The sequence below is a fragment of the Balaenoptera borealis genome (assembly GCF_965194805.1).
Source record: "Balaenoptera borealis genome assembly, chromosome: 1".
In the NCBI taxonomy this organism is placed as follows: domain Eukaryota; kingdom Metazoa; phylum Chordata; class Mammalia; order Artiodactyla; family Balaenopteridae; genus Balaenoptera; species Balaenoptera borealis.
Window position 1 is genome coordinate 184,364,096 of NC_138860.1, and position 24,752 is coordinate 184,388,847.

Consider the following 24,752-nt stretch of genomic DNA (forward strand, 5'->3'; position numbering starts at 1 on the left):
GTACTCCAAGGGCATTCCCTTCCTTTTTTTTTTTTTTTTTTTAAATATACAGGATAGCCCATTCTAAAGGCTCAGACCTTTATTTATTTATTTTATAAATTTATTTATTTATTTTTGGCTGCATTGGGTCTTCGTTGCTGTGCACGGGCTTTCTCTAGTTGTGGTGAGTGGGGGCTACTCTTCGTTGTGGTGTGTGGGCTTCTCATTGTGGTGGCTTCTCTTGTTTTGGAGCACGGGCTCTAGGGCGTGTGGGTTTCAGTAGTTGTAGCACACGGGCTCAGTAGTTGTGGCTCGCGGGCTCTAGAGCACAGGCTCAGTAGTTGTGGTGCACAGGCTTAGTTGCTCCGCATCATGTGGGATCTTCCCAGACCAGGGAACGAACTTGTGTCCCTTGCATTGTCAGGCAGATTCTTAACCTCTGTGTCACCAGGGAAGTCCTCCCTTCCTTTTTATATACAAAAAGGAAAAGGGAATCTGATAATTGGGATGCCAAAGGGCAGGTGGGTTCATCAAACTTTCCTTTAAGACCTTGAAAGCTATGTTTCTGGTTTTCCCATTAAAAAATAAGTTGGGGTTGTTATTCTTTAGTAAAACATACAAAGTTTTGACCATGAGAGAAATTTGGGATTCAATTTCAGCAATAACCAACGAGCCCAAGAAAATCTCACAATTGGTGCTTAGTTTTGGATTTGGGGGAACTTAAAACACCATGAAGTCTGTCTGGATCTAGGTGTATCTGTTGTTCTGATATCATAAACCTTAAATGTTGAACCTGGCTTTGGTCAAGCTGCGATTTTCCTTTGGCGACCTTATATCTCTTTATGGCTAAAAGCTTTAGCAAGCGGATGCTGTCTTCCTGTGAGGAAGCTTGAGAAGAAGAAAAAAAGAAAGAAACCATCCACATATTGCAATAGCATAGAACTCCTAAGGAGGTTTATATCATAGGTCAGCCTTCAGGATTTGTGAGAAATAAGGACTCTCAGTAAAACCCTGAGGCATTACTGTCCAGGTGCATTGCTGTCTATGCCAGGTGAAGGCAAAAATGTATTGGCTAACCTTATCAACTGGAATAGGAAAGGATGTACTGCATAAATCAATTATAGTAAAGAATTTGCTTCCAGTAGGAATAGATGTCGGTAGTGTCGGGGAGGTAGGAACGACAGGGTTTCAAGTGATAACAATGATGTTTATTGAGTGGAGGTGCCTGAAAAACCTCCATCCTTGGTCCTTAAGTTTCTCACCAGTAAAATAGGAATCTTACAGGGAATAGTGCAAAATAATGAGACCTTGAGAGTTGTAAGAAATTATGGATGTTAGGATTTGAAGTGTTCCTTATGTATTGGGTATTGATTAATTCTGGAAAGAGGTTTGAAGAGATCTTTTTGAATTTTTATGGGAGATATGCTGTGCATTGTGCCAAAGTCAGTTGGAGATTTTGCCTTGGTAGCTGATGCACTAGGGACAAATGAGCAGTGTTTCCAGAATCAGCTCTAGTACTGTCAGAGACAGCAAATAAAAGATATCAAAGTGTCATTTAATTTACCTGGTTGGATGCTTTTATGACTACTGTCAATTTCTAGAATTATTCCCCCCTTTGGGGAGAAAGAAATGTTGGCATGGTACTTCTCTAAGAAGTCTTGGCCTTATAAATGGAAAGTTGTAGAAGAACTAAGGAGAAAAGGGTGTGCATCTCTCAAAGGGCTAAACCAAAGGGAATAGGTTCAGAGACAGGAACCTCTTCAGATTTATTAGAGATCTCCACTATTTGAACTCTTTTAGGACTCCATGGCAGGGACTGTTTTATAGTAGTGTGGTTGAGCACTGAGAGTGTGGCTCTACTGTCAATTAGGACTGGAAGAGATTCATCTTCAACTTGGAGAAATGTTGTCCAGGCTGATTAAGATGAAGGACTGGAAAGAGCCCCTGTAGTTCCTCAGAGCCCCATTATTGAGAACTGGGAGGACATTGGAAAGTCCGGCTAGAAGACTGAAAGTGCCTGAAGCACTTGAATTTATAACAATCTCTTTTCCAATGCCCTGGCTCTTTGCAATAATAGCAGAAACTAGAAGCCTTCGGGTTTGGGGGGTGGGGGGGTGCCTTCATTTGCTGGTGTTGAAGATTAAGAATTTTGGTAGTCTTCCTTTGAGGTGATTCATCTAGAATGAGAGAGAGCTGGTTTGACAAATTAACTAAACCTGGTATGGACATAGTTTCCATTCCATCCTGATCCTTTTTACTAGAAGGAAAAGGTCCCAGTTCAGCACATCAATAAACACAGGGTTAAAAGCTATCCAGGTGGAATCAATATCTGAAGGAAGACAAGATTTTTAAAATAATCTGACATCCATTGTAATAGTCATGAACGGGTTCATCAGATTTTTATGAGGAAGTCTAAATCTGGTTTCAATCCACAGGCTTTGGAAAATCCCCAGGAATTTCCCAGTGAAGTTGCCTAGCAATTCCCTGAGTCTGATCATATAAGTTAGTGGGCTGGTCTTTTGGTTGTACTTACAGACCTTTCAGGATATTCGCCATTAGTGGTTTTCATCCAGTGCTTGGCCTGGCCTTCACCAACAAGCATATGAACTAGCTGATATAAGTCAGAGAAACCAGATTGATAGTTTGAATAACTATATTAAATTCCTCAGCAAATCTGTGAGGATCTTTGGTTACTTTGGGAAAATCTTTGACTATGGTTGGAGTTCAGCTTTAGTCCTGGGAGTATAAGAAATTAAGGGGTTAGCCTCTGTATCCTTGGAAGGCTTCATTTTAAAGGACAGGCTGTGATGTGGATGGACCTATATGTTGTTATACAGAGTGAAGTAAGTCAGAAAGAAAAACAAATATCGTATAATATCGCTTATATGTGGGATCTAGAAAAATGGTACAGGTGAACTTATTTGCAAAGTAGAAATAGTCACAGATGTAGAGAACAAACTTATGGTTACCAAAGGGGTAAGGAGGGTGGGATGAATTGGGAGACTGGGATTGATATATATACGCTACTATGTATAAAATAGATAACTAATGAGAACCTACTGTATAGCACAGGAAACTCTACTCAGTGCTGTATGGTGACCTAACTGGGAAGGAAATCTAAAAAAGACTGGATATATGTATATGTATAACTGATTCACTTTGCTGCACAGCAGAAACTAACAACATTGTAAAGCAGTTATACTCCAATAAAAATTAATTTTAAAAAAAGAGTATGCAGTCAAGAAATTTAGAAGAAAAAAGTATCAAAGATGTATGTTTGGCAGTTAATTAATAAAAATATTACGTTACTAACACAACATTGTAAATTAACTATATTTCAATTTAAAAAATAAAAAATAAAAATATTTTTTAAAAGAAGGACAGGCTCTGATAAATTCACAGGAAAATGGAATGGGAAGAGTTTCAGAGAAAAAGAAGGGCTGGCTGAGAGAATTAGTAATGGGAGCTGAGGGTATAGAGGAGATGTAGGCAGCATAGAAGGGAAGGAGGAAGATGGCGCTGGAGGTGTGGCCTGAGATTTAAAAGCCAATGAAATGGAGCCTGAGACTTTAGAAGCCATTTATCTTTCTTTAATGGTTTGTTTGCGTCAGTTAATCTTAAAATCTAATTTTGCAGAGAGGCAATTTTGGGTTTTGATAACATATGGAATCCTCAAAATACCAACTGAAATAGGCATTCCATTCAGTTTTGGAAATTTTAGAGCTATGGTAGTCCAATTCAGTTTTTATTTTTAAGATTTTTTTTGATGTGGACCATTTTTAAGGTCTTTATTGAACTTGTTACAATATTGCTTCTGTTTTATGTTTTGGTTTTTTGGCTGTGAGGCATGTGGGATCTTAGCTCCCCGACCAGTGATCGAACCCACATGCCCTGCATTGGAAGGCGAAGTCTTAACCACTGGGCCACCAGGGAAGTCCCCAATTCAGTTTTAAGAAAAGTAATTTTGACAACTTGCCCGTAATAGCCATTGATAGTCTAAATTGCCTTTGGCTAGGTCAGTCCATTTAGTTAGGAATGTGAATGAGGAATGATGGTGGTTATTAAATATATAATAGGCTAGAGTACCTGTAGGGAGGGTACCCTCAAAATAGGTAGATAACTAGGATCCCATTTTTCAGAAGACTTTCTCTAGAGAAAGAGAATAATTTTCAAACAGCATAAATAGCTTACATCTCAAAACAGTTTAAACAACTCAAATAAGAGAAATAGTGTGCAACTCCAGTAGCTCAAATACCTCAAACAAACTGTAGGCTTAATACCAGCCAGTTCTAAGGGAAAAACGTGGTCCTTGAGGAGCCAGGCTGAAGGTTTCTAAGCCCAGTTCCCACAGACCAGCTCCTATTCCAAAGGAATGGGCCCAAGGCTGAACCAGCACAGTTCCAATGAAACAGCCCCTGTTCCTGAAGGAATGGGTCAAAGGCCAGCCAGTTCCAGTGAAACAGTCTGATTTCAAAATCAGACCAAAGTGCCAAACCAGTACTTGCATACAGAACAAGACCTTGACCAGAAAAGACATAATCTTAAAATAGATCTCGAATTAAACCTGGAGAGCTTCCAAACACAAAGAGGGCAGAAGCTCAGATTCAGGAGAAAGAGGAGCATTCCAGCTCCAGAGTTGGTGAGAAAAGCAGAGAGCAACAATGGGCTCAGTGTGGGTACTGCACCAGTTTACCCACCAGCCCTGGAATCATCAGGGGTATTCTCTGGATCCCCGTACTGGCCACCAAACTATTGACCAAAATAATAGACTGCCAGTTATTTCCCCAGCAAAAGTGGTTTTATTCAGGATCAGCGAAGAATTGCAACTCAGGGTCTGCAACCACGGTGAGCCATGAGCAAAACTCCACACAACAAGGGAAAGAGAACTCAAAATTTTAGAGCAGGGAAAAGGAAGTTGGGAGGGCTATAGTAAACAAAGAGTCTATGGCTTGTTGCCAGGAAAGAAAAGCACTCCTTCTTCTTATTGGGCTCTACTATCATCACAGGGTGTGAGAGCTTCCCCTTCTGGTCTCCTGACTCTATTTAATTGAGGTTTCTGTGTATTCATTTTTTTCACAATGGTAATATAGACAACTCGTTCTCTTGCTGCTTTGCTTGTGTGTATTGTTGGTTACAGGTGCTGGTGGAAATGAGAGGGGTTGGAATTGCAAAAAGTCTGGAGAAAACACACGTGAAATCTGTGTGAAGTTTATTTCTTTGAAACCATCTTGGACTCCAGTCTCTTCAGATTCTACAGCCTCTGTCTCCACTATGTTATCCCAGGTCCCAAAGAGCACTTGACTGCTGGGTAGGGAGAGTTCCAGAAACAGAAACACTATTAATTCTATTTTTATGGACGAAAAAACAGAAGCTGCATTTAATTAAGCAATTTGCCCACATTCAGTGGCAGACAGAGCTGGGGTTCTAATCCAATTCAACTCAAATCCAATTTTGTTTAAATCCAAGTCTATTCAAATCTGACTCCAAGGCCAAGTTCATCCCTTGTCAACAAACCACCACAGTCCACATATCACAAAGCTTATAGCACCCCCCGAGTATCTCTCCCTTTGCGTCTCTTGACCCACTCACACTTTAATGATTTCCAATCATATGGTTCTTGAAAATACCTGAAGCTGCATTCCTGAGAGACAGATGGGGCAAAAATTCTTACTCATTGTAAAGATGGGAAAGCAGAAGCCTGAGGTAATGGGTGCTTGCTTTATTATTTAAGAAGATTCAATTCTAATCCTAAAAAGAAAGAAAGAAAAACAGGATGAATGAAACTCATAATAAGTGTTAAGCATAGAAGTAAAGTAAGCTGGTAGCTCAAGACATAGACAAAACACATAGGAAGTGTCAAATACAGATCATGAATAAACAGGGAGTTTGGAGACACGGAAAGAAATTATAGTAATCAAGACAGTATGGTACTGGCACAAAGACAGAAATATAGATCAATGGAACAGGATAGAAAGCCCAGAGGTAAACCCACGCACATATGGTCACCTTATTTTTGATAAGGGAGGCAAGAATATACAATGGAGAAAAGACAGCCTCTTCAATAAGTGGTGCTGGGAAAACTGCACAGCTACATGTAAAAGAATGAAATTAGAACACTCCCTAACACCATACACAAAAATAAACTCAAAATGGATTAAAGACCTAAATGCAGGCCAGACACTATAAAACTCTTAGAGGAAAACAGAGGCAGAACACTCTATGACATAAATCACAGCAAGATCCTTTTTGACCCACCTCCTAGAGAAATGGAAATAAAAACAAAAATAAACAAATGGGACCTAATGAAACTTAAAAGCTTTTGCACAGCAAAGGAAACCATAAACAAGACGAAAAGACAACCCTCAGAATGGGAGAAAATATTTGCAAATGAAGCAACAGACAAAGGATTAATCTCCAAAATATCCAAGCAGCTCATGCAGCTCAATATCAAAAAAACAAACAACCCAATCCAAAAATGGGCAGAAGATCTAAACAGACGTTTCTCCTGAGAAGATATACAGAATGCCAACAAACACATGAAAGGATGCTCAACGTCACTAATCATTAGAGAAATGCAAATAAAAACTACAATGAGGTATCATCTCACACTGGTCAGAATGGCCACCATCAAAAAATCTACAAACAATAAATGCTGGGGAGGGTGTGAAGAAAAGGGAACACTCTTGCACTGTTGGTGGGAATGTAAATTGATACAGCCACTATGGAGAACAGTATGGAGGTTCCTTAAAAAACTAAAAATAGAACTACCATATGACCCAGCAACCCCACTACTGGGCATATACCCAGAGAAAACCATAATTCAAAAAGAGTCATGTAGCACAATGTTCATTGCAGCACTATTTACAATAGCCAGGACATGGAAGCAACCTAAGTGTCCATCGACAGACAAATGGATAAAGAAGATGTGGCACATATATACAATGGAATATTACTCAGCCATAAAAAGAAACAAAATTGAGGTGTTTGTAGTGAGGTGGATGGACCTAGAGTCTGTCATACAGAGTGAAGTAAGTCAGAAAGAGAAAAACAAATACCGTGTGCTAACACATGTATATGGAATCTTAAAAAAAAAAAAATGGTTCTGAAGAACCTAGGGGCAGGACAGGAATAAAGACACAGATGTAGAGAATGGACTTGAAGACACGGGGAGGGGGAAGGGTAAGCTGGGACGAAGTGAGAGAGTGGCATGGACATATACACACTACCAAATGTAAAATAGCTAGCTAGTGAGAAGCAGCTGCATAGCACAGAGAGATCAGCTGGGTGTTCTGTGACCACCTAGAGGGGTGGGATAGGGAGGGTGGGAGGGAGACACAAGAGGGAGGAGATATGGGGATACATGTATATGTATAGCTGATTCACTTTGTTATAAAGCAGAAACTAACACATCATTGTAAAGCAATTATACTCCAATAAAGATGTTAAAATAAAAGAAAGAAATTATATCATGCATTAAGATATACAGTAAGATATTAACAGCACACCATATTAAAAATAAAGTATTTATGAAACAATATTTAGTGAAACAAACAGAGTACCACTTATAGAAAGAAAGTGATGGAAAGATTAAGTCAGAAGTCATGAGCGTGCCATGTGTGCACTGATAGCCATGTCATCCTAAATTGGCCAACCACTGGTAACACCCAGTATGGCCCCACTCTGGCCCTAGGCATCGTCTCCCAAAGAATGCAGATAAAATTCACAGATACCCAGCAGGCTAATAGGTGAACCGCTGCTGTGGCCAGGTGTACCTGCTCCAGTGTCTCTCTGATGAAGTAAGCATGTGTGTTGGTTCCAGACACCCTCCATCTGTTGGAACCCCTCTGGTCCTCTTAAACACACCAACAGAGGGGAAGGTGCATGCAACAGAGGAGAGAGGACATGTCAATATTGCCTAATCCTATATGGAGCAGGTATGAACCTTCCACCCCCTGGCACCTTACTTTACATGGTCTAATTTCCTCATCACTTTTCCCCTTGCTTCTTGCTGTTTTTTAAATGGACTTAAGCCTTGTGATTAGACCATCTTAATTTGGTTTGTGAGCCTTTCTGTTCAGTGACCTTCAGAATACCTTGCCTGGTAGTATTTGGGGCTACTATTGCATCAGTGTAATAACCCACAGCACACATGGCTGATCTTGAACAAAACTGTGAATTAGAAACTTAGCTATGACCTTTTGCCTTCTTTGTTATGCTTGTATGCTGCCCTATAGTCACCTGGATTCCCTCCATCAAAATTGGCTCCTTCCTCAGGTGATGAAATTTTCTTTCCTCTATACACTGTCTCATTTGCCAAAACTTGTCTGCTTTGTGTCTCATTTCATCTATCATCGTGCCGCTATTACCACTAGTTTGAGGTTGAAGAGTCAACCTTCAAAACATGTGCTTCTTAGAAATTTAAACCTATTGTTTTGAGTATGCTGCCACCAAGTGGCAGTCAAGCCTCAAGTGTGGCTATGTCTATTCTTTCCATCCATGAAGGAGTGAAAAGAGGGAGCTGACCGGGCATCTAAGCGTAGAGCACAGGGACTCTTGGCCAGTATGTGATTAGATGGTTGTAGAGAAAGTAGTTGCAGTGAAAACCCAAAGACAAGGACCTAAGACTTAAACAGAAAAGAATTTTGCTCTTCCATGAGTAGAAATGGAACTGAATGCCACTAGCTTCACCTTGTCCTGGTGATAGATGCTTTTGGTGACTATAAACCATGAGTTCAAGGGAGAGGCTAAGTGGATAGACCTCCTCTCTCTACCTCAACCAGACACCTCTGCTTTTCTCTGTTTTATACATCAGGGTGCCATATACATTTTCATTGATTTAAAAGATGCTATAATTTTAAAAGGAACTGTTACTATGTTTCAAATCCCTCTCAGACGTTGTCTTTCCATACTTGAGTTATTATTATAATTATTAAAATTATAAATACTAGCTTATCCCTGTTGACCCAACTCTATGGAGGGTGGTCTGCTGGACAGGGAGGAGGGAAGGACAAGACTTTGGAGGCTGGAAAGGAAGGAGAGGACATGGAAGACCCCTAACAACAACAACAGAAAAGCGCTAGAAGGAGGAACTAAGAGTAAGGACCAGGACCATAGAAGGTCCTGAACTCTTCCATCTGAATAAACAGAGAGAGAGAGAGAGAGACCATGGCACACCTAAAACTCCCTGGAACTTGTCTGGTTTCGCTAATATAAACACAATAAATATCCTAATGAATTCAAGAGCAAGTCCAAGTTTAACGACGATGTCAATTGATGACTCTGACACTTAACTGAACATGTACAATGTTAGGCATTGCTTTCTCATCCTAAACTAGACTCCTAGAACCAACCATCTACCTCCCATGGTGGAAGTCTAGTGATCAGGGCCAACAAATTGCATGTTTCTGGCTCAAATAATGACTTAACAGAGGTGTCTTTCCTCAAAGGAAACAGGCAAGGAGAAACGTCAGAAGAAGAACTGTTTGACTTGAACAAAAGAAGAGGACTGACTGGCCCCAAGTCAGAGGACTGGGGATGGCTGCAAAATGTACCCCAAAGGGCTGGGTGAGCCCCAGGCAAGCTGGCCAAAACCTAGGAGGAAACAAGCATGTCCAAGTTAATGAAGTCGTAGGTTTGGGGAAGCAAATGTCTTCATGAAACTAGGTGTTGTCAAGTAAGAAAAGAAAACTCAACTCCTGGGAATTCCCTGGCGGTCCAGTGGTTAGGACTCAGAACTTCCACTGTAGGGGACCTGGGTTCGATCCCTGGTCAGGTAACTAAAATCCCACTAGCTTCACGGCATGGCCAAAAAAAAAAAAAAAAAGGGAAGTCAACTCCTGGGACCACATTTGTAAAGGATTTGTGGTTAGGATCATTTGCAGCCACTGACTGCAAATCAGAACCATTGCCATGTATCCCATATCACGTAAGAGTCTGGTGGGGGAGACACCTCCAGACACTCAATGTCCACGCCCAAAGCTTGAGAAGTTATCCCAGACTTGGGATGGCTGCGCGTGCACCAGCTGTGCAGGAACCTACTAGGATGGGAACCCTCTCAGAAGCAAGGAGTTTTTGTCTGTTTCATTCACAGGTATATTCCACATGACAGGACAGTGTCTGGCGGGTGACAGGTATTCAATAAACATTATTGAGCCAAGTGGATCACTGCCCAGAGCCACCTGCTTTTTACGGTAGAACCAGGACTTGAACCCTGCCCTGCGTGGATAGCGCAGCCAGGATGTTTTCCACCGTGCCACGTCTCAGTAAGGATTAGTCAGCAAAGATGCTCTACCTCTGCATGCCTGTTTACTTCAGTGGATACCATTGATTGCTTTGCTTATGTTCCTTGGAGGATTATTAGCCTGTCTCACCATTGCGGGTTATTTTTTTGAGCAGACGTGGGGTTTGGGGGGTGTTTTTTTTTTTTTTGGTTTTTTGTGGGGTTTTTTGGTAATGACTTTTTATACTGATATCCAATGAATACAAAAATAATAACATACAAATTTGATACAAAAAATTCTCACACTGATTTCTTTGCAGAGCCTCCTAATACCGGATCCTAATACTGGATACTGGTGGAGACACCTATCTGTATTCCATTCCCAATGCTTCTGGGTACCAACTCCATCAACTGCTGACTGATCGTTAAAATACATGGGCTTTTATTCTCTCCTTTTTTCTTCCTCTAGCCTTTGTTAATTCTATCTTCCTATTTTACTGCATTCATTCCTGGAAGCCAGCTGACACTGTCCCCAGGACCGGCGGGCCCAGCCCCAGTAGCAGTCAATCCTCCCACCATAACGACACAGGCCAATGGACGACACTACTTGCCTGGGCCACCTCCCGTCGAACTCCGCGGCCACGTGCAGGTAGAGCGAGGACCCGAGCACCAGCGCCAGGAGGAAATCCATGCTGGGCGGCGAGTCTCGCGCGGGGAGCAGGTTGGGGGTGCTGGGCTCGCAGGAGAGGCGCGCTCGGCTCCCCCGAGGAGCTGCGGGAGCCGTGAGCCCCCGGGGCCGCCGCGGCTACCGCTGCCGCTCTCCTGGGAGCGCGGCGCCGCGCGCAGCCGGAGCAGGTCTGCGCGCGGCATCCGGAGCCCCTCCGCCTCCCTCCCCGAGAGGGGAAGTGCTGCGGGGGAAGCTGCGCCGCCTGCGGGGAGGGAGGCGGAGCAGCAGGTACGGTTTTATCTATGCGGCTAATCCACCCACCCTCCTTAAAAATCTGGACACAGAGTTGCCTCCAGACACCCTGCTGCCTCCGCCCTTGTGAAGGCGCCTCCCCGTGGCCGAAGAGAGGAAGTGCAGAAGGAAAATCCCTGCGCTGAGGGGGCTGCAGAAACTGTGGCTTCTGGTCCTACCTTTGCCACTCATGGCTCTGAGGACCCATAACTCGCCAGATCACAGACGCCTTCCTGGAAAATAAGGGAGTTGGACCAGGCAGTTTCTGAGAACCCCTGATTAATCCCCCATCTGATGCAATCCCATTCACGTGCCCCAGGTTCCCACCCACGGCTGGCCGTCCTGCTCGAAGCCCCGTGCCCCTGATCGAGCTCAGCTTCCTGCTTGCTCCATCTAGCGAATGTTTTCAATTGGAGCTCGTGCTCACAGCAAACCCTTATCAGTCCTTATGTGGTCCCACTCTTGTTTTACTTATTTACTTCCTTTTATTTCTATTCCCCATTTCTATTTCCTCTCCCATAGGCACCTTCCCAAGTATGTTTGATACATGTCTGTGAATATACATGTCTTATAAAACACATTGTATTGTTTGTGTGTTTGCTAATTAACATAAATTTTATGTCGTTTTCATTCTGTCTGCTATATTTTTTTAATTCTCACTGAGTTTTTAAGATCTATGTTGCTGTGTCTACATTGTGTGTGTTCTTTGTAGTTACTGAACAGTATTCCACAATATCAGTGCAAGCCATTTTACTCATGGTTTTCCTAGTGATGGAAACAGGTTGTCTCTGTATGCATTCTGATGTATGCCATGTATGTCACAGCACTGGGTGACAGTTTATCGGGAATCACCACGCAGAAGGGTGGTTGGGCCTTCGGGTAGACACATGCTTAACTGACTGAATACTGCCAGAGGGCTTCGCTTCCCTGGTGGCGCAGTGATTAGGAATCCGCCTGCCACGGCAGGCAGGGGACACGGGTTTGAGCCCTGGTCCAAAAAGATCCCACATGCCGTGGAGCAAATAAGCCCGTGCACCACAACTACTGAGCCTGCGCGCCTAGAGCCCGTGCTCCGCAACAAGAGAAGCCACCGCAGTGAGAAGCCAGAGCACCGCAACGAAGAGTAGCCCCCACTGGATGCAACTAGAGAAAGCCCGCGCGCAGCAATGAAGACCCAACGCAGCCAAAAATAAATTAATTAAATAAATTTTAAAAAAGAAAAAAATACTGCCAGAATCTCCCAGACGCCTGCAGCTCCCTAGGCGGCAACAAACAAAGATTTTTATTTCCCTACATCCTCAGCAGCAATTGCCCTCTTTCTCATTCTTGCCCGTCTGATAGATTATAAAGGCACATCTGAATGTTGTTTTAATTTACATTTTTTATTTATAGTGGATTGGAACACTTTTTCATATCCACATAGCAGTTATATTTCCCATTCTGTGAGTTGCCTTTTGACATCCTTTACCCATTTTTAGGCAAGCGTGTTCTGTTTTTTCTGCTGCGTTTCAGGAATCCCTTGTGTTTTCTGGACATCTCTTGTTACTTTCAGACATCATATGATTTTTCTCTGAGACTATCATTTTTCTGATGACTTTTCTATGGTGTCTCTTTTGAGCAGAAATTCTTATGTTTTGTGTATCCAATCCATACTGTTTTTCACCCTGTGGTTTATGCTTTTTGTATGTTATTTAAGTTGCTTGCCAATTCTATGCCATAGAAATATCTTTCTACATTTTCTTCTAGTAGATTTATAGTTTTACCTCTCCTGCTTTGGTTCCGAGGCCATCTGGATTCCACCTCTATACAAAGTGTCTGTAGTGTAAGGTGCTAGCCAACCTTTATTTCTCCCCTTGTCTTGAATGAGATGTCACAACACCATCTCCTAAACAATCCATCTTTTCCTCACTGATTTGGGGTATCACCAATCACCTATCAAGTCTGTTTCTGAGCCCTTTATTCTGCCCTGTGGGCCTATTTGTCAGTTCCTGTGTTGGCATCATGCTGCTTGTATGACTATGTCTTTGCATTGTAGTATGTTGTTACTACCAGGTAGGAAATAATCCCTCCTCTTTACTCTTTTCTTTCTGAATTGACCTAATTATTCCTTCCTAATTTCCTCCTTTTCTTGATGATTTGGTCTGCTGCGGTTAACTCCAGGGTATGGAGGTCAGTTCAACTCAGCATGAAACCCAGACAGGAAGATCTGAGCCCCCTCCTCGCATTTCTTGCCCATCAGCATCTCACCCACTGCACTCTCTCTCTTACCCAATTGACAGAAGTAGAGAGTCACGCTCCTTAGTAACCACATAGCTCATGTAAACTCTGGAAAACAAAGGATAATCAATAGACTCAGTCCGGTTTTACTCAGTCCTATATCCCAGAGCAAGGACAGTATCTGGCATACCACAGACACTCCATAAATATTTGTACGGTTGAAAAGAGGGCAAAAATAAATGGTATCATTCTCATGTCAAAGCTTATATTTATTGTCTACCTTTGAGCTTTCTGCATAAGCATCTGAGCAGAACCTGATCTAGGCTTTCTCTTATAGAGGACATTTTACAACTTCAGTGGACTCCACTGCATTCATTAATGAGAGTGTAGAATTAATGTCAGACCTACGATGGTTATAATACGGATTGATGGGGAACCAGCGCCTGGTAAAGGGAGAAGGTGCTACTCGTAAGATGCAGCCCTTTGCTGGAGTTGCTTGGAGCTTGGTTGTTAAAATAAAGGTTAAAAAGATGATGAGAATTTCAAAGAAACTATGCTAATTGCTGGTAGGGACAGAGGAAAGAAAGATCCAAAAGCCGAGATCATCAAATGCTGACTCTGTTCAGCAAGTCCAGGTTTTTATTGCTGAACGTCTAAAGCTATATGTTTCTGAAGACCTCTATCGTTAGATATTCCAGAGTGGCTGTACCGTTTCACATTTCCACCAGCAATGAATGATCCAGTTTCTCTGCATCCTCGCCAACATTTGATTTTATCACTATTTTTTATTTTAACCAACCTGATGGAAGTATAGTGATATCTCATTGTGATTTCCTATGTGTTTCTGATCATTTAATAGCTATAACAAAATAACTTAAGAGGGACTTCCCTGGTGGCGCAGTGGTTAAGAATCTGCCTGCCAAAGAGGGGACACAGGTTCGTGCCCTGGTCCGGGAAGATCCCACATGCCGCAGAGCAACTAAGCCTGCGGGCCACAACTACTGAACCTGTGCTCTAGAGCCCATGAGCCACAACTACTGAGCCCGCGTGCCACAACTACTGAGCCTGCACACCTAGAGCCTGTGCTCTGCAGCAAGAGAAGCCATCGCAACGAGAAGCCCATGCACCGCAATGGAGAGTAGCCCCCGCTCGCCGCAACTAGAGAAAGCCCGCATGCAGCAACAAAGACCCAATGCAGCCAAAAATAAATACAGTTATTTATAAAAAATAAATAAATAACTTAAGAGATGCATGAACTGTATAGTACATATCACCCCAGCAGGACACGGGAAAATAATTCCACTATTACACACATTAATATTTCTGCAGCAAATCTATGAACATCACATAAGTGAATAAATAAGGGCAATAAGTATCCTCATCCCAATTTAAATCTGAATATGCGAACAAATGAGCTCAGGTCAAATATGACTGCCAAACAAGTTGTGAAAAACTTCTCAGCTTTCCCAACTGTCTGGATATTGGAGCTGCAGATAAGGAATTTTGGACCTGTTGATAAATATATAATTCTAGATGGCCTAATTTCATTAAGGCATCACTGGAACTGAATCAACGGACAGTAAAGAGGATAAGCTGGGAGAAGATGCTGCTCATTCACTCTCTTATTCATCCACTGGACAAATACTTACTGAGCACCTACTATGTGCCAGCAAATGAGGCTCTTTCTATACGAAGCTGAGTAAGGGAAGCACCTCTGGAAAACCCCACCCCCTCCAGAGTAGAAGAGGTTGCCTCGCTGGGACTGGGGGACACGACCTTGGGTGACAACAGGCTCATGGTTGTAGTTCAGGGTCCTTCTTTATTCTCATGCTGTCATGTACAAAATGGACAAGTCTGGGCATGGAGCAAATTCCCAACTTCTCTAAACTATGTCCCTGTTTGAAAGAGGGACAGAGAGAGAGACCATCGATTTGTTGCAGGATGAAGTGATTCTTTTCACGCAGCTGGCGCTGCCTGTTTCAGATGAGGTTATGCACAGGTACAGCTGCCGTTTTGGGTGCGCTCTCAGTTGGTTTTCCCCTCTCACAGGTGATTATCCTAAAGCTAGGATAATCTTTATCCTAAAGCGTTATCCTAAAGCTCTAAGAAGTAAGGTGGATGTGAAGAAGGAGAAGGGGGTGATTCCTCCTTATTGGATGGAACTTCCTCTTGGCCTCCATACAAAACCCCCTTGGCCCATTTAGCCTATGCTGGCTCTTAATTCTAACTATCCAGGACATCACTTCCAAGGTGGTTTGGTGTCTTTGTTTATTTCTTTATCTGTTCATTCAACAAACGTTTGTGGGAGGCCATTGCTTTTCTAGGTCCATAGCCACATTATGACTTTCATGGACCCTCGGTACTTCGGCCTTCACAGGCCCCTTCCTGCACACACAGCGCATAGCACAGCCCAGCGGCTGACCCAGAATTTGCCCTTGATTTAGGCCCCTTGTAGAATAGACTTTGCAGATGGAAAGGCCTATGTTCAACTCGCACCACCGCCTGAAGCCGTGTGGCTGTAGCTAAATGAATGACACACTTCATCAACAAAGGGAATAATTAGTGTCTTGAAGGGTTTCTAAGGGGAGTAAATAGATTTATTTATGGAAAGTCCAACTGAATGCACTCTGCAAAGGCTCGTTGCCTCCCCCATGATTTCTTGAACACCTACCACGTGCCTGGCAGGGACTCAGCACACACTCTCTAAATGTGACAGAGGCAATGCTCAAGGCTACAGGTCCACAGGGAAGCCCCTGGTAACAGGGTCCCTGAAGGTGGAAAAGGTGTGACTGGGACCTGGTGGCCACAAATGCCCCACGGAAACCCGTTTATTTGCTCTATTACCAGCCGTGGCCGGGACTGAATGAAGGCGCTCACTGGGTTATTCTGCAGAACCCTCTGCCCAAAGGCAACGCACAGCGAGTTGACGCAAGTTGGCGTATATATACCTGTGAACTGTCCACGTGTCTTCCCGTCTCACTCAAGGAAACACCAAAGGCCTTAGAATATCGTCAGGGTCCTCCACCATTCCCCACCCTCTCACCATTCCCTCCCTGTCCCCTGCCCACTCTGTCCTAGCCACACTGGCATCCTGGCTGTTCCCCACACACACGTGCCTTCTGGACCACTCTTCCCCCAGGATGCGCATGTGCTTCACCCCCTCACCTCCCCCAGCGGTTACTGCCACCCCTCCTCGGGGCCGTCCCAGGCCAGGTATTTCCATCCCCCTGCCTGCCTTTTCTTTTCCACCAGCACACAGTCTCTTTCAGTGGGCTGCCGAGTGCATTCATTGGCTGTCCGTCTACCACTAGCAGGTAAGCTCCACGCAAGACTCGTGTCCTTTTCATTCGCCACTGGATCCCCATCACCTTGAGCAGGGTCTGGCCCAGAGTATGGGCCCTATACATATCTGTTAAATAATATAAAACTCAACTGCCCTACAGTCATATCCTGGAAACTTTGTGAGGACTGCATTTAGCACTGACCTTGGCTCAGAGAATATGCAACTTTATTTTTATTAAAAAATACTGGGGAAATGGTCCATGTTTTCACTTTCTTTCTCAGGTTGTCCTGAGGACAGAGGATTTCCTGAGCCTTGTCCCAGGATTGGGCTGGCAAGGCCTCGGCCTTCCTGGCACTTATTTCCAGATTACCCTTCCCTGTGCCCTACATTTAGCAGAGTGCCCTGCAAAGAACAGGTGCCTGATCGATGTTTATTGGATAAAAGACTAACATTCTCTTGTTCCTTGACAGTGAGCTGAGGAAAAACTGTCACCTGGAGAAGACTCGGTATAACTCTGTCCCCTGCAGACCCCCAACCTTATAATTTGTGGGGTGGCTCCAGGGCCTGGCTCTCCCCTACAGGCAGAGGCTTTAGCAAATTCAAAGTGTCCCCATGTTAAGTGTCAGATTCATACCTGGGGAGGCCGTGTCCCTGCAGGGGTGGAGCCCTGGCACCTTGTGCCCAGGGGAGGCATGCTGAACCACCAACCTGGTCAGGAGATGGCCACAGGGGGCCCTTCTGGGTGAAAAGCTTCCGTGGCCCAGCTCCTGGGAGACTGGGGAAACTTACAAAAGTTACATCAGATGCCCTTGGCTCTTTACTCATTTGTAAAATCAGAGATAGGAGAGCCAAGTTCAGCCTGGGTAAGGAGGAGCAAATCCTGAGGTGTGACACATTCACCCACCCCATTCTCACCTCTCCTGTCCCACTGACCGGATCTTCGCAGGTTAAGGAATTGCTTCATAATTACTCCTGTATTAACCAGGTATTTTATTTTCTGTACTCTGATGCTTTGACATCTGGTACCTGCTGACCCAGAAGGGACCCGCTGACCCAGAAGGAACCGCCCCCCCCACCAGAGTTAGCCAATTCCTACAGAGAGTAAACACTCCCCTGTGAGTGAGATTTTCAAATGCAAACCAGCCCATCCAGAGCCCACACCCCCCAACTACCTCCTCTATCCAGCTGTCACACTCTGGGCCACTATCCTCCTGCCCTAAGCACCCTCAGAGCTGGGTGCCAGACAAGTAGGGGCAGCCCCTATGCCCCAGAGGCCACTGAAATTATTCAAAGTAGCCAATCCTAAGCCTGCTCACCCGGCCTCACCTGTTCCTTCCCATGGAAACCACGATAAAGGCTCTTGCCCATCATCCTTCCATCTCCTTCTGCTCTTGACCAACCCCAACGCTTGCTCGTGTGGCCCAAAAACACTACTTTGGTCCCCCAGTCAAAGTAGGGGCTCACTGTGGTCAGGTGACAGATATAGTCTTGCCTCAAGTCCAACTCTCAGGGGGCCCCATTGGGGCACTTGTATGCCTAAAGGTCTGATTGGAATGGACGTCCTTGGAAACTGGCAGAGTCCCCACACTGGCTCTCTGACCAAAGAGAGGAGGGTCAGGGGTAGGAAGAGCTAATTGGAAGGTCCTCGGTCTTCACCTCTCTACCAAGAGAGTAAACCACATCTCACAGGGAACTGCAGAGAGTACTGCCACCACAAAAGATGTGAAACAAGCACTTACCACACCCCTTATTAAACTCACCAGTTTGGAATGTGCAGAAGTCAGACAGATCTTGGAGAATGGATGATCCTAAACTTACTCATGCAGTGACTCCAATTGCAGCTGCTCGCCCAGCTATACTTCTTTATTGAAGCACATCAACACAGCCCCTGGCACTTGGTATGCAGCCACTGACCTGGATGATGTCTTTTTCTGCATAGCAATTTGTAAGGGATACCAGAGCCGTTTGCCTTTATCTGGTAGGGTCCACAGTATACTTTTATAGTCTCCCTTCAGGGTTCTGTCAAATCTACTTTTGCAGGAAAGTATATAGTGTGAAATAGATAGATAGATAGATAGATAGATAGATAGATAGATAGATAGATAGATAGATAGACTGATATTGTGGAAGTGTATATAGTGTGCAGAGATCACGATCATGACATTCCATCCAACATCACACTGATCCACTACCTTGATGACATTGTGCTGATTAGACCATCTGGGCACACAGCAGCAAGTACTTTATATGCTGTATTAGTCAGGGTCCAACCAGGAGACAGAGACAGGGAATCACAGATGTAACAAACAACCACTACTCCTGAGGCAAGATCCAGACCTTACTCTAGAGCCATGGCTATAGCTAACTGGAAGGGGTGCCAAGGAAGCAAATCATGGGAAAGTGCCTTGTTAGTAGCATTCTGCTGTAAAGCTGCCTGAATGGTACCAAGGGAGCTGCTGCCCACTTGGGTGTGATGGCTACTGTGGGAGCCAGGCACTGGAGAAGCCATTCACTGCAGGACCATGTGCTGGAGAAACTGCTGCAGGAGCCCAGTGCTAGAGAAGCCACAAACTGCAGGCGTCTGGCCAGAGGAGTACACTGGAACCAGAAAGAGACCCATCCTTTTTCAATATTCCTCCAGCACCCTCTACTGACAAACTTTAACATTGTTCCAGATGGCAAAGGAGAAATATGAAAAGGGGAATATCAAGAATTGTGAAATAGGTCTGAGATTTTATCCTACTCGCAAACTAACAAGTTAGCCTGCCCCCATTTCAAGGATACTGTCAGAAAACGTAGGATACCGTGCTCAGATTCAAAGACTTTTATTACTTATAGCACAGCAAACAGAATGAACCTCATTTTAGCACTAATTCTCCTTCCCTCTGAAGTCGCATGGGAACTTCAGAGATGCCCAGGTGGGTGGTGTGCATATAGCAGGTTTGCATTACAGCTTAGGAACCCTGACCTTAGGGAGCTCAAATCTTTTATAAGGAAGCAAACTTGCCTGGTCTTTTCCCATTATTTTTTTTTTAATTATAAGATTTATTTTTTAGAGGAGTTTTGGGTTCTCAGCAAAATTGAACAGAAAGTACAGATAGCGCCCATATGCCCCCTGTATCCACACATGCACAAACTCCCCCACTATCAATATCCCAATCCAGAGTGGTACATTTGTTATAATAAATGAACTTGCATTGACACATCTTTATCACACAAAGTCTACAATTTACATTAGGGTTCACTCTTGGTGTTATGTGTTCTATAGGTTTTAACAAATGTATAAAGACATATATCCAATATTAGTATGATACAGAGTAGTTTCACTGCCCTAAAAGTCCTTTGTTCACTACCTATTCATCCCTCCCTCCCTTCAATTGCTGGCAACCACTAGTTCTTTTACCATCTCCATAGTTTTGCCTTTTCCAAAATGGTGTAGAGTTGTAATCATATAGTATGTAGACTTTGTAGATTGACTTCTTTCACTTAGTGATATGCATTTAAGATTCCTCCATGTCTTTTTTTTTAATAGATCTTTATTGGAGTATAATTGCTTCACAATACTGTGTTAGTTTCTGTTGTACACCAAAGTGAATCAGCCATATGCATACATGTGTCCCCATATCCCCTCCCTCTTGAGCCTCCCTCCCATCCTCCCTATTCCACCCTCTCTAGGTCATCACAAAGCACCGAGCTGATCTCCCTGTCTATGCTGCTGCTTCCCAGTAGCTAACTATTTCACATTTGGTAGTGTATATATGTCAATGCTACTCTCACTTTGCCCCAGCTTCCCCCTCCCACACCATGTCCTCAAGTCCATTCTCTATGTCTACATCTTTATTCCTGCCCCACAACTAGGTTCATCAGTACCATTTTACTTTTTAGATTCCATATATATGCATTAGAATATGGTATTTGTTTTTCCCTTTCTGACTTACTTCACTCTGTATGACAGACTCTAGGTCAATCCACCTCAGTACAAATAACTCAATTTCGTTTCTTTTTATGGCTTAGTAATATTCCATTGTATATATGTGCCATATCTTCTTTATCCATTCATCTGTCGATGGACATTTAGGTTGGTTCCATGTCCTGGCTATTGTAAATAGTGCTGAAATGAAGATTGGGGTGCATGTGTCTTTTTGAATTATGGTTTTCTCAGGGTATATGCCCAGTAGTGGGATTGCTGGGTCATATGGTAGTTCTATTTTTAGTTTTTTAAGGACTCAATACTGTTCCCCATAGCGGTTGTATCAATTTACATTCCCACCAACAGTGCAAGAGGGTTCCCTTTTCTCCACACCCTCTCCAGCATTTACTGTTTGTAGATTTTTTGATGATGGCCATTCTGACCAGTGTGAGGTAATCCTTCATTGTAGCTTTGATTTGCATTTCTCTAATGATTAGTGACGTTGAACATCCTTTCATGTGTTTGTTGACAATCTGTATATCTTCTTTGGATAAATGTCTTTTTAGGTCTTCTGCCCATTTTTGCATTGGGTTATTTGGTTTTTTGATATTGAGCTGCATGAGCTGCTTGGATATTTTGGAGATAATTCCTTTGTCAGTTGCTTCATTTGCAAATATTTTCTCCCATTCTGAGGGTTATCTTTTCGTCTTGTTTATGGTTTCCTTTGTTGTGCAAAAGCTTTTAAGTTTCATTAGGTCTCATTTGTTTATTTTTATATTTATTTCCATTTCTCTAGGAGGTGGGTCAAAAAGGATCTTGGTGTGATTTATGTCATAGAGTGTTCTGCCTCTGTTTTCCTCTAAGAGTTTTATAGTGTCTGGCCTGCATTTAGGTCTTTAATCCATTTTGAGTTTATTTTTGTGTATGGTGTTAGGGAGTGTTCTAATTTCATTCTTTTACATGTAGCTGTGCAGTTTTCCCAGCACCACTTATTGAAGAGGCTGTCTTTTCTCCATTGTATATTCTTGCCTCCTTTGTCATAGATCAGGTGACCATAAATGTGTGGGTTTATCTCTGAATTTTCTATCTTGTTCCATTGATCTGTATTTCTGTTCTTGTGCTAGTACCATACTGTCTTGATTACTGTAGCTTTGTAGTATAGTCTGAAGTCAGGGAGCCTGATTCCTCCAGCTCCGTTTTTCTTTCTCAAGATTGCTTTGGCTATTTGGGGTTTTTCGTGCTTCCATACAAATTGTGAAATTTTTTCTTCTAATTCTGAGAAAAAAGCCATTGGTAGTTTGATAGGGATTGCATTGAATCTGTAGATTGCTTTGGGTAGTATAGTCATTTTCACAATGTTGATTCTTCCAATCCAATAACATGCTATATTTCTCCATCTGTTTGTATCATCTTTAATTTCTTTCATCAGTGTCTTATAGTTTTCTGCATACAGGTCTTTTGTCTCCTTAGGTAGGTTTACCCCTAGGTATTTTATTCTTTTTGTTGCAGTGGTAAGTGGGAATGTTTCCTTAATTTCTCTTTCAGATTTTTCATCATTAGTGTATAGGAATGCAAGAGATTTCTGTGCATTAATTTTGTATCCTGCTACTTTACCAAATTCATTGATTAGCTCTAGTACTTTTCTGGTTGCATCTTAGGATTTTCTATGTGTAGCATCATGTCATCTGCAAACAGTGACAGTTTTACTTCTCTTTTCGGATTTGGATTCCTTTTATTTCTTTTTCTTTTCTGATTGCCATGGCTAAAACTTCCAAAACTATGTTGAATAACAGTGGTGAGAGTGAGCAACCTTGTCTTGTTCCTGATCTTAGAGGAAATGCTTTCAGTTTTTCACCATTGAGAACGATATTGACTATGGGTGTGTCATATACGGCCTTTATTATGTTGAGGTGGGTTCCCTCTATGCCTACTTTCTGGAGAGTTTTTATCATAAATTGGTGTTGAATTTTGTTGAAAGCTTTTTCTGCATCTATTGAGATTATCATATGGTTTTTATCCTTCAGTTTGTTAATATGGTGCATCACATTGATTGATTTGCGTATATTGAAGAATCCTTGCATTCCTGGGATAAACCCCACTTGATCATGTTGATTGATCCTTTTAATGTGCTGTTGGATTCTATCTGCTAGTATTTTTTTTGAGGATTTTTGCATCTATATTCATCGGTGATATTGCCCTGTAATTTTCTTTTTTTGTGACATCTTTGTCTGGTTTTGGTATCAGGGTGATGGTGGCCTCATAGAATCAGTTTGGGAGTGCTCCTCCCTCTGCTATATTTTGGAGGAGTTTGGGAAGGATAGTTGTTAGCTCTTCTCTAAATGTTTGATAGAATTCGCCTGTGAAGCCGTCTGGTCCTGGGCTTTTGTTTGTTGGAAGATTTTTAATCACAGTTTCAATTTCAGTGCTTGTGATTGGTCTGTTCATATTTTCTATTTCTTCCTGGTTCAGTCTCAAAAGGTTGTGCTTTTCTAAGAATTTGTCTATTTCTTCCAGGTTGTCCATTTTATTGGCATATAGTTGCTTGTAGTAATCTCTTATGATCCTTTGTATTTCTGCAGTGTCAGTTGTTACTTCTCCTTTTTCATTTCTAAATCTGTTGATGTGAGTCTTCTCCCTTTATTTCTTGACGAGTCTGCCTAATGGTTTATTAATTTTTTTATCTCCTCAAAGAACCAGCTTTTAGTATTATTGATCTTTACTATTGTTTCCTTCATTTCTTTTTCATTTATTTCTGATCTGATCTTTATGGTTTCTTTCCTTCTGCTAACTTTGGGGATTTTTTTTGTTCTTCTTTCTCTAATTGCTTTAGGTGTAAGGTTAGGTTGTTTATTTGAGATGTTTCTTGTTTCTTGAGGTAGGATTGTGTTGCTATAAAATTCCCTCTTAGAAGTGCTTTTGCTGCATCCCATAGGTTTTGAGTCGTTGTCGTTTTCATTGTCATTTGTCTCTAGGTATTTTTTTATTTCCTCTTTCATTTCTTCAGTGATCTCTTGGTTATTTAGTAGTGTATTGTTTAGCCTCCATGTGTTTGTATTTTTTACAGTTTTTTTCCTGTAATTGATATCTAGTCTCATAGCATTGTGGTCAGAAAAGGTACTTGATATGATTTCAATTTTCTTAAATTTACCAAGGCTTGATTTGTGACCCAAGATATGATCTATCCTGGAGAATGTTCCATGAGCACTTGAGAAAAAAGTGTATTCTGTTGTTTTTGGATGGAACATCCTATATCAATTAAGTCCATCTTGTCTAATGTGTCATTTAAAGCTTGTGTTTCCTTATTTATTTTCATTTTGGGTGATCTGTCCATTGGTGAAAGTGGGATGTTATAGTCCCCTACTATTATTGTGTTACTATCAATTTCCCCTTCTATGGCTGTTAGCATTTGCCTTATGTACTGAGGTGCTCCTATGTTGGGTGCATAAATATTTACAATTGTTATATCTTCTTCTTGGATTGATCCCTTGATCATTATGTAGTGTAGTGTCCTTCTTTGTCTCTTGCAGTAGTTTTTACTTTAAAGTCTATTTTGTCTGATATGAAAATTGCTACTCCAGCTTTCTTTTGATTTCCATTTGCATGGAATATCTTCTTCCATCCCCTCACTTTCAGTCTGTATGTGTCCCTAGGTCTGAAGTGGGTCTCTTGTAGACAGCATATATACAGGTCTTGTTTTTGTATCCATTCAGCCAGTCTATGTCTTTTGGTTGGAGCATTTAATCCATTTACATTTAAGGTAATTATCGATATGTATGTTCCTAATACCATTTTCTTAATTGTTTTGGGTTTGTTTGGGTTTTTTTAAATCTTTATTGGAGTATAATTGCTTTACAATGGTGTGTTAATTTCTGCTTTATAACAAAGTGAATCAGTTATACATATACATATGTCCCCATATGTCTTCCCTCTTGTGTCTCCCTCCCTCCCACCCTCCCTATTCCACCCCTCTAGGTGGTCACAAAGCACTGAGCTGATCTCCCTGGTGCTATGTGGCTGCTTCCCACTAGCTATCTATTTTACGTTTGGCAGTGTATATATGTCCATGCCACTCTCTCACTTTGTCCCAGCTTACCCTTCCCCCTCCCCATATCCTCAAGTCCATTCTCTAGTAGGTCTGTGTCTTTATTCATGTCTTGCCCCTAGGTTCTTCATGACCATTATTTTT

The 24,752-nt window shown here is 42.5% G+C and overlaps 2 protein-coding genes across 2 annotated transcripts in view; both read right to left on the bottom strand.

Moving 5' to 3' along the window:
• The window catches only part of AADACL3 (arylacetamide deacetylase like 3), a 30,337-nt gene extending 21,954 nt beyond the window's left edge, over positions 1-8,383 (bottom strand). Inside the window, 1 exon segment of the mRNA XM_082382588.1 lies at positions 7,710-8,383. Coding sequence (XP_082238714.1) covers positions 7,710-7,809 — 100 coding nt within the window. The 5' untranslated portion in view covers positions 7,810-8,383.
• CFAP107 (cilia and flagella associated protein 107) overlaps positions 1-24,752 on the bottom strand; it is a 100,372-nt gene that overhangs the window by 46,691 nt on the left and 28,929 nt on the right. The gene's annotated exons all lie outside the window — the stretch shown is intronic.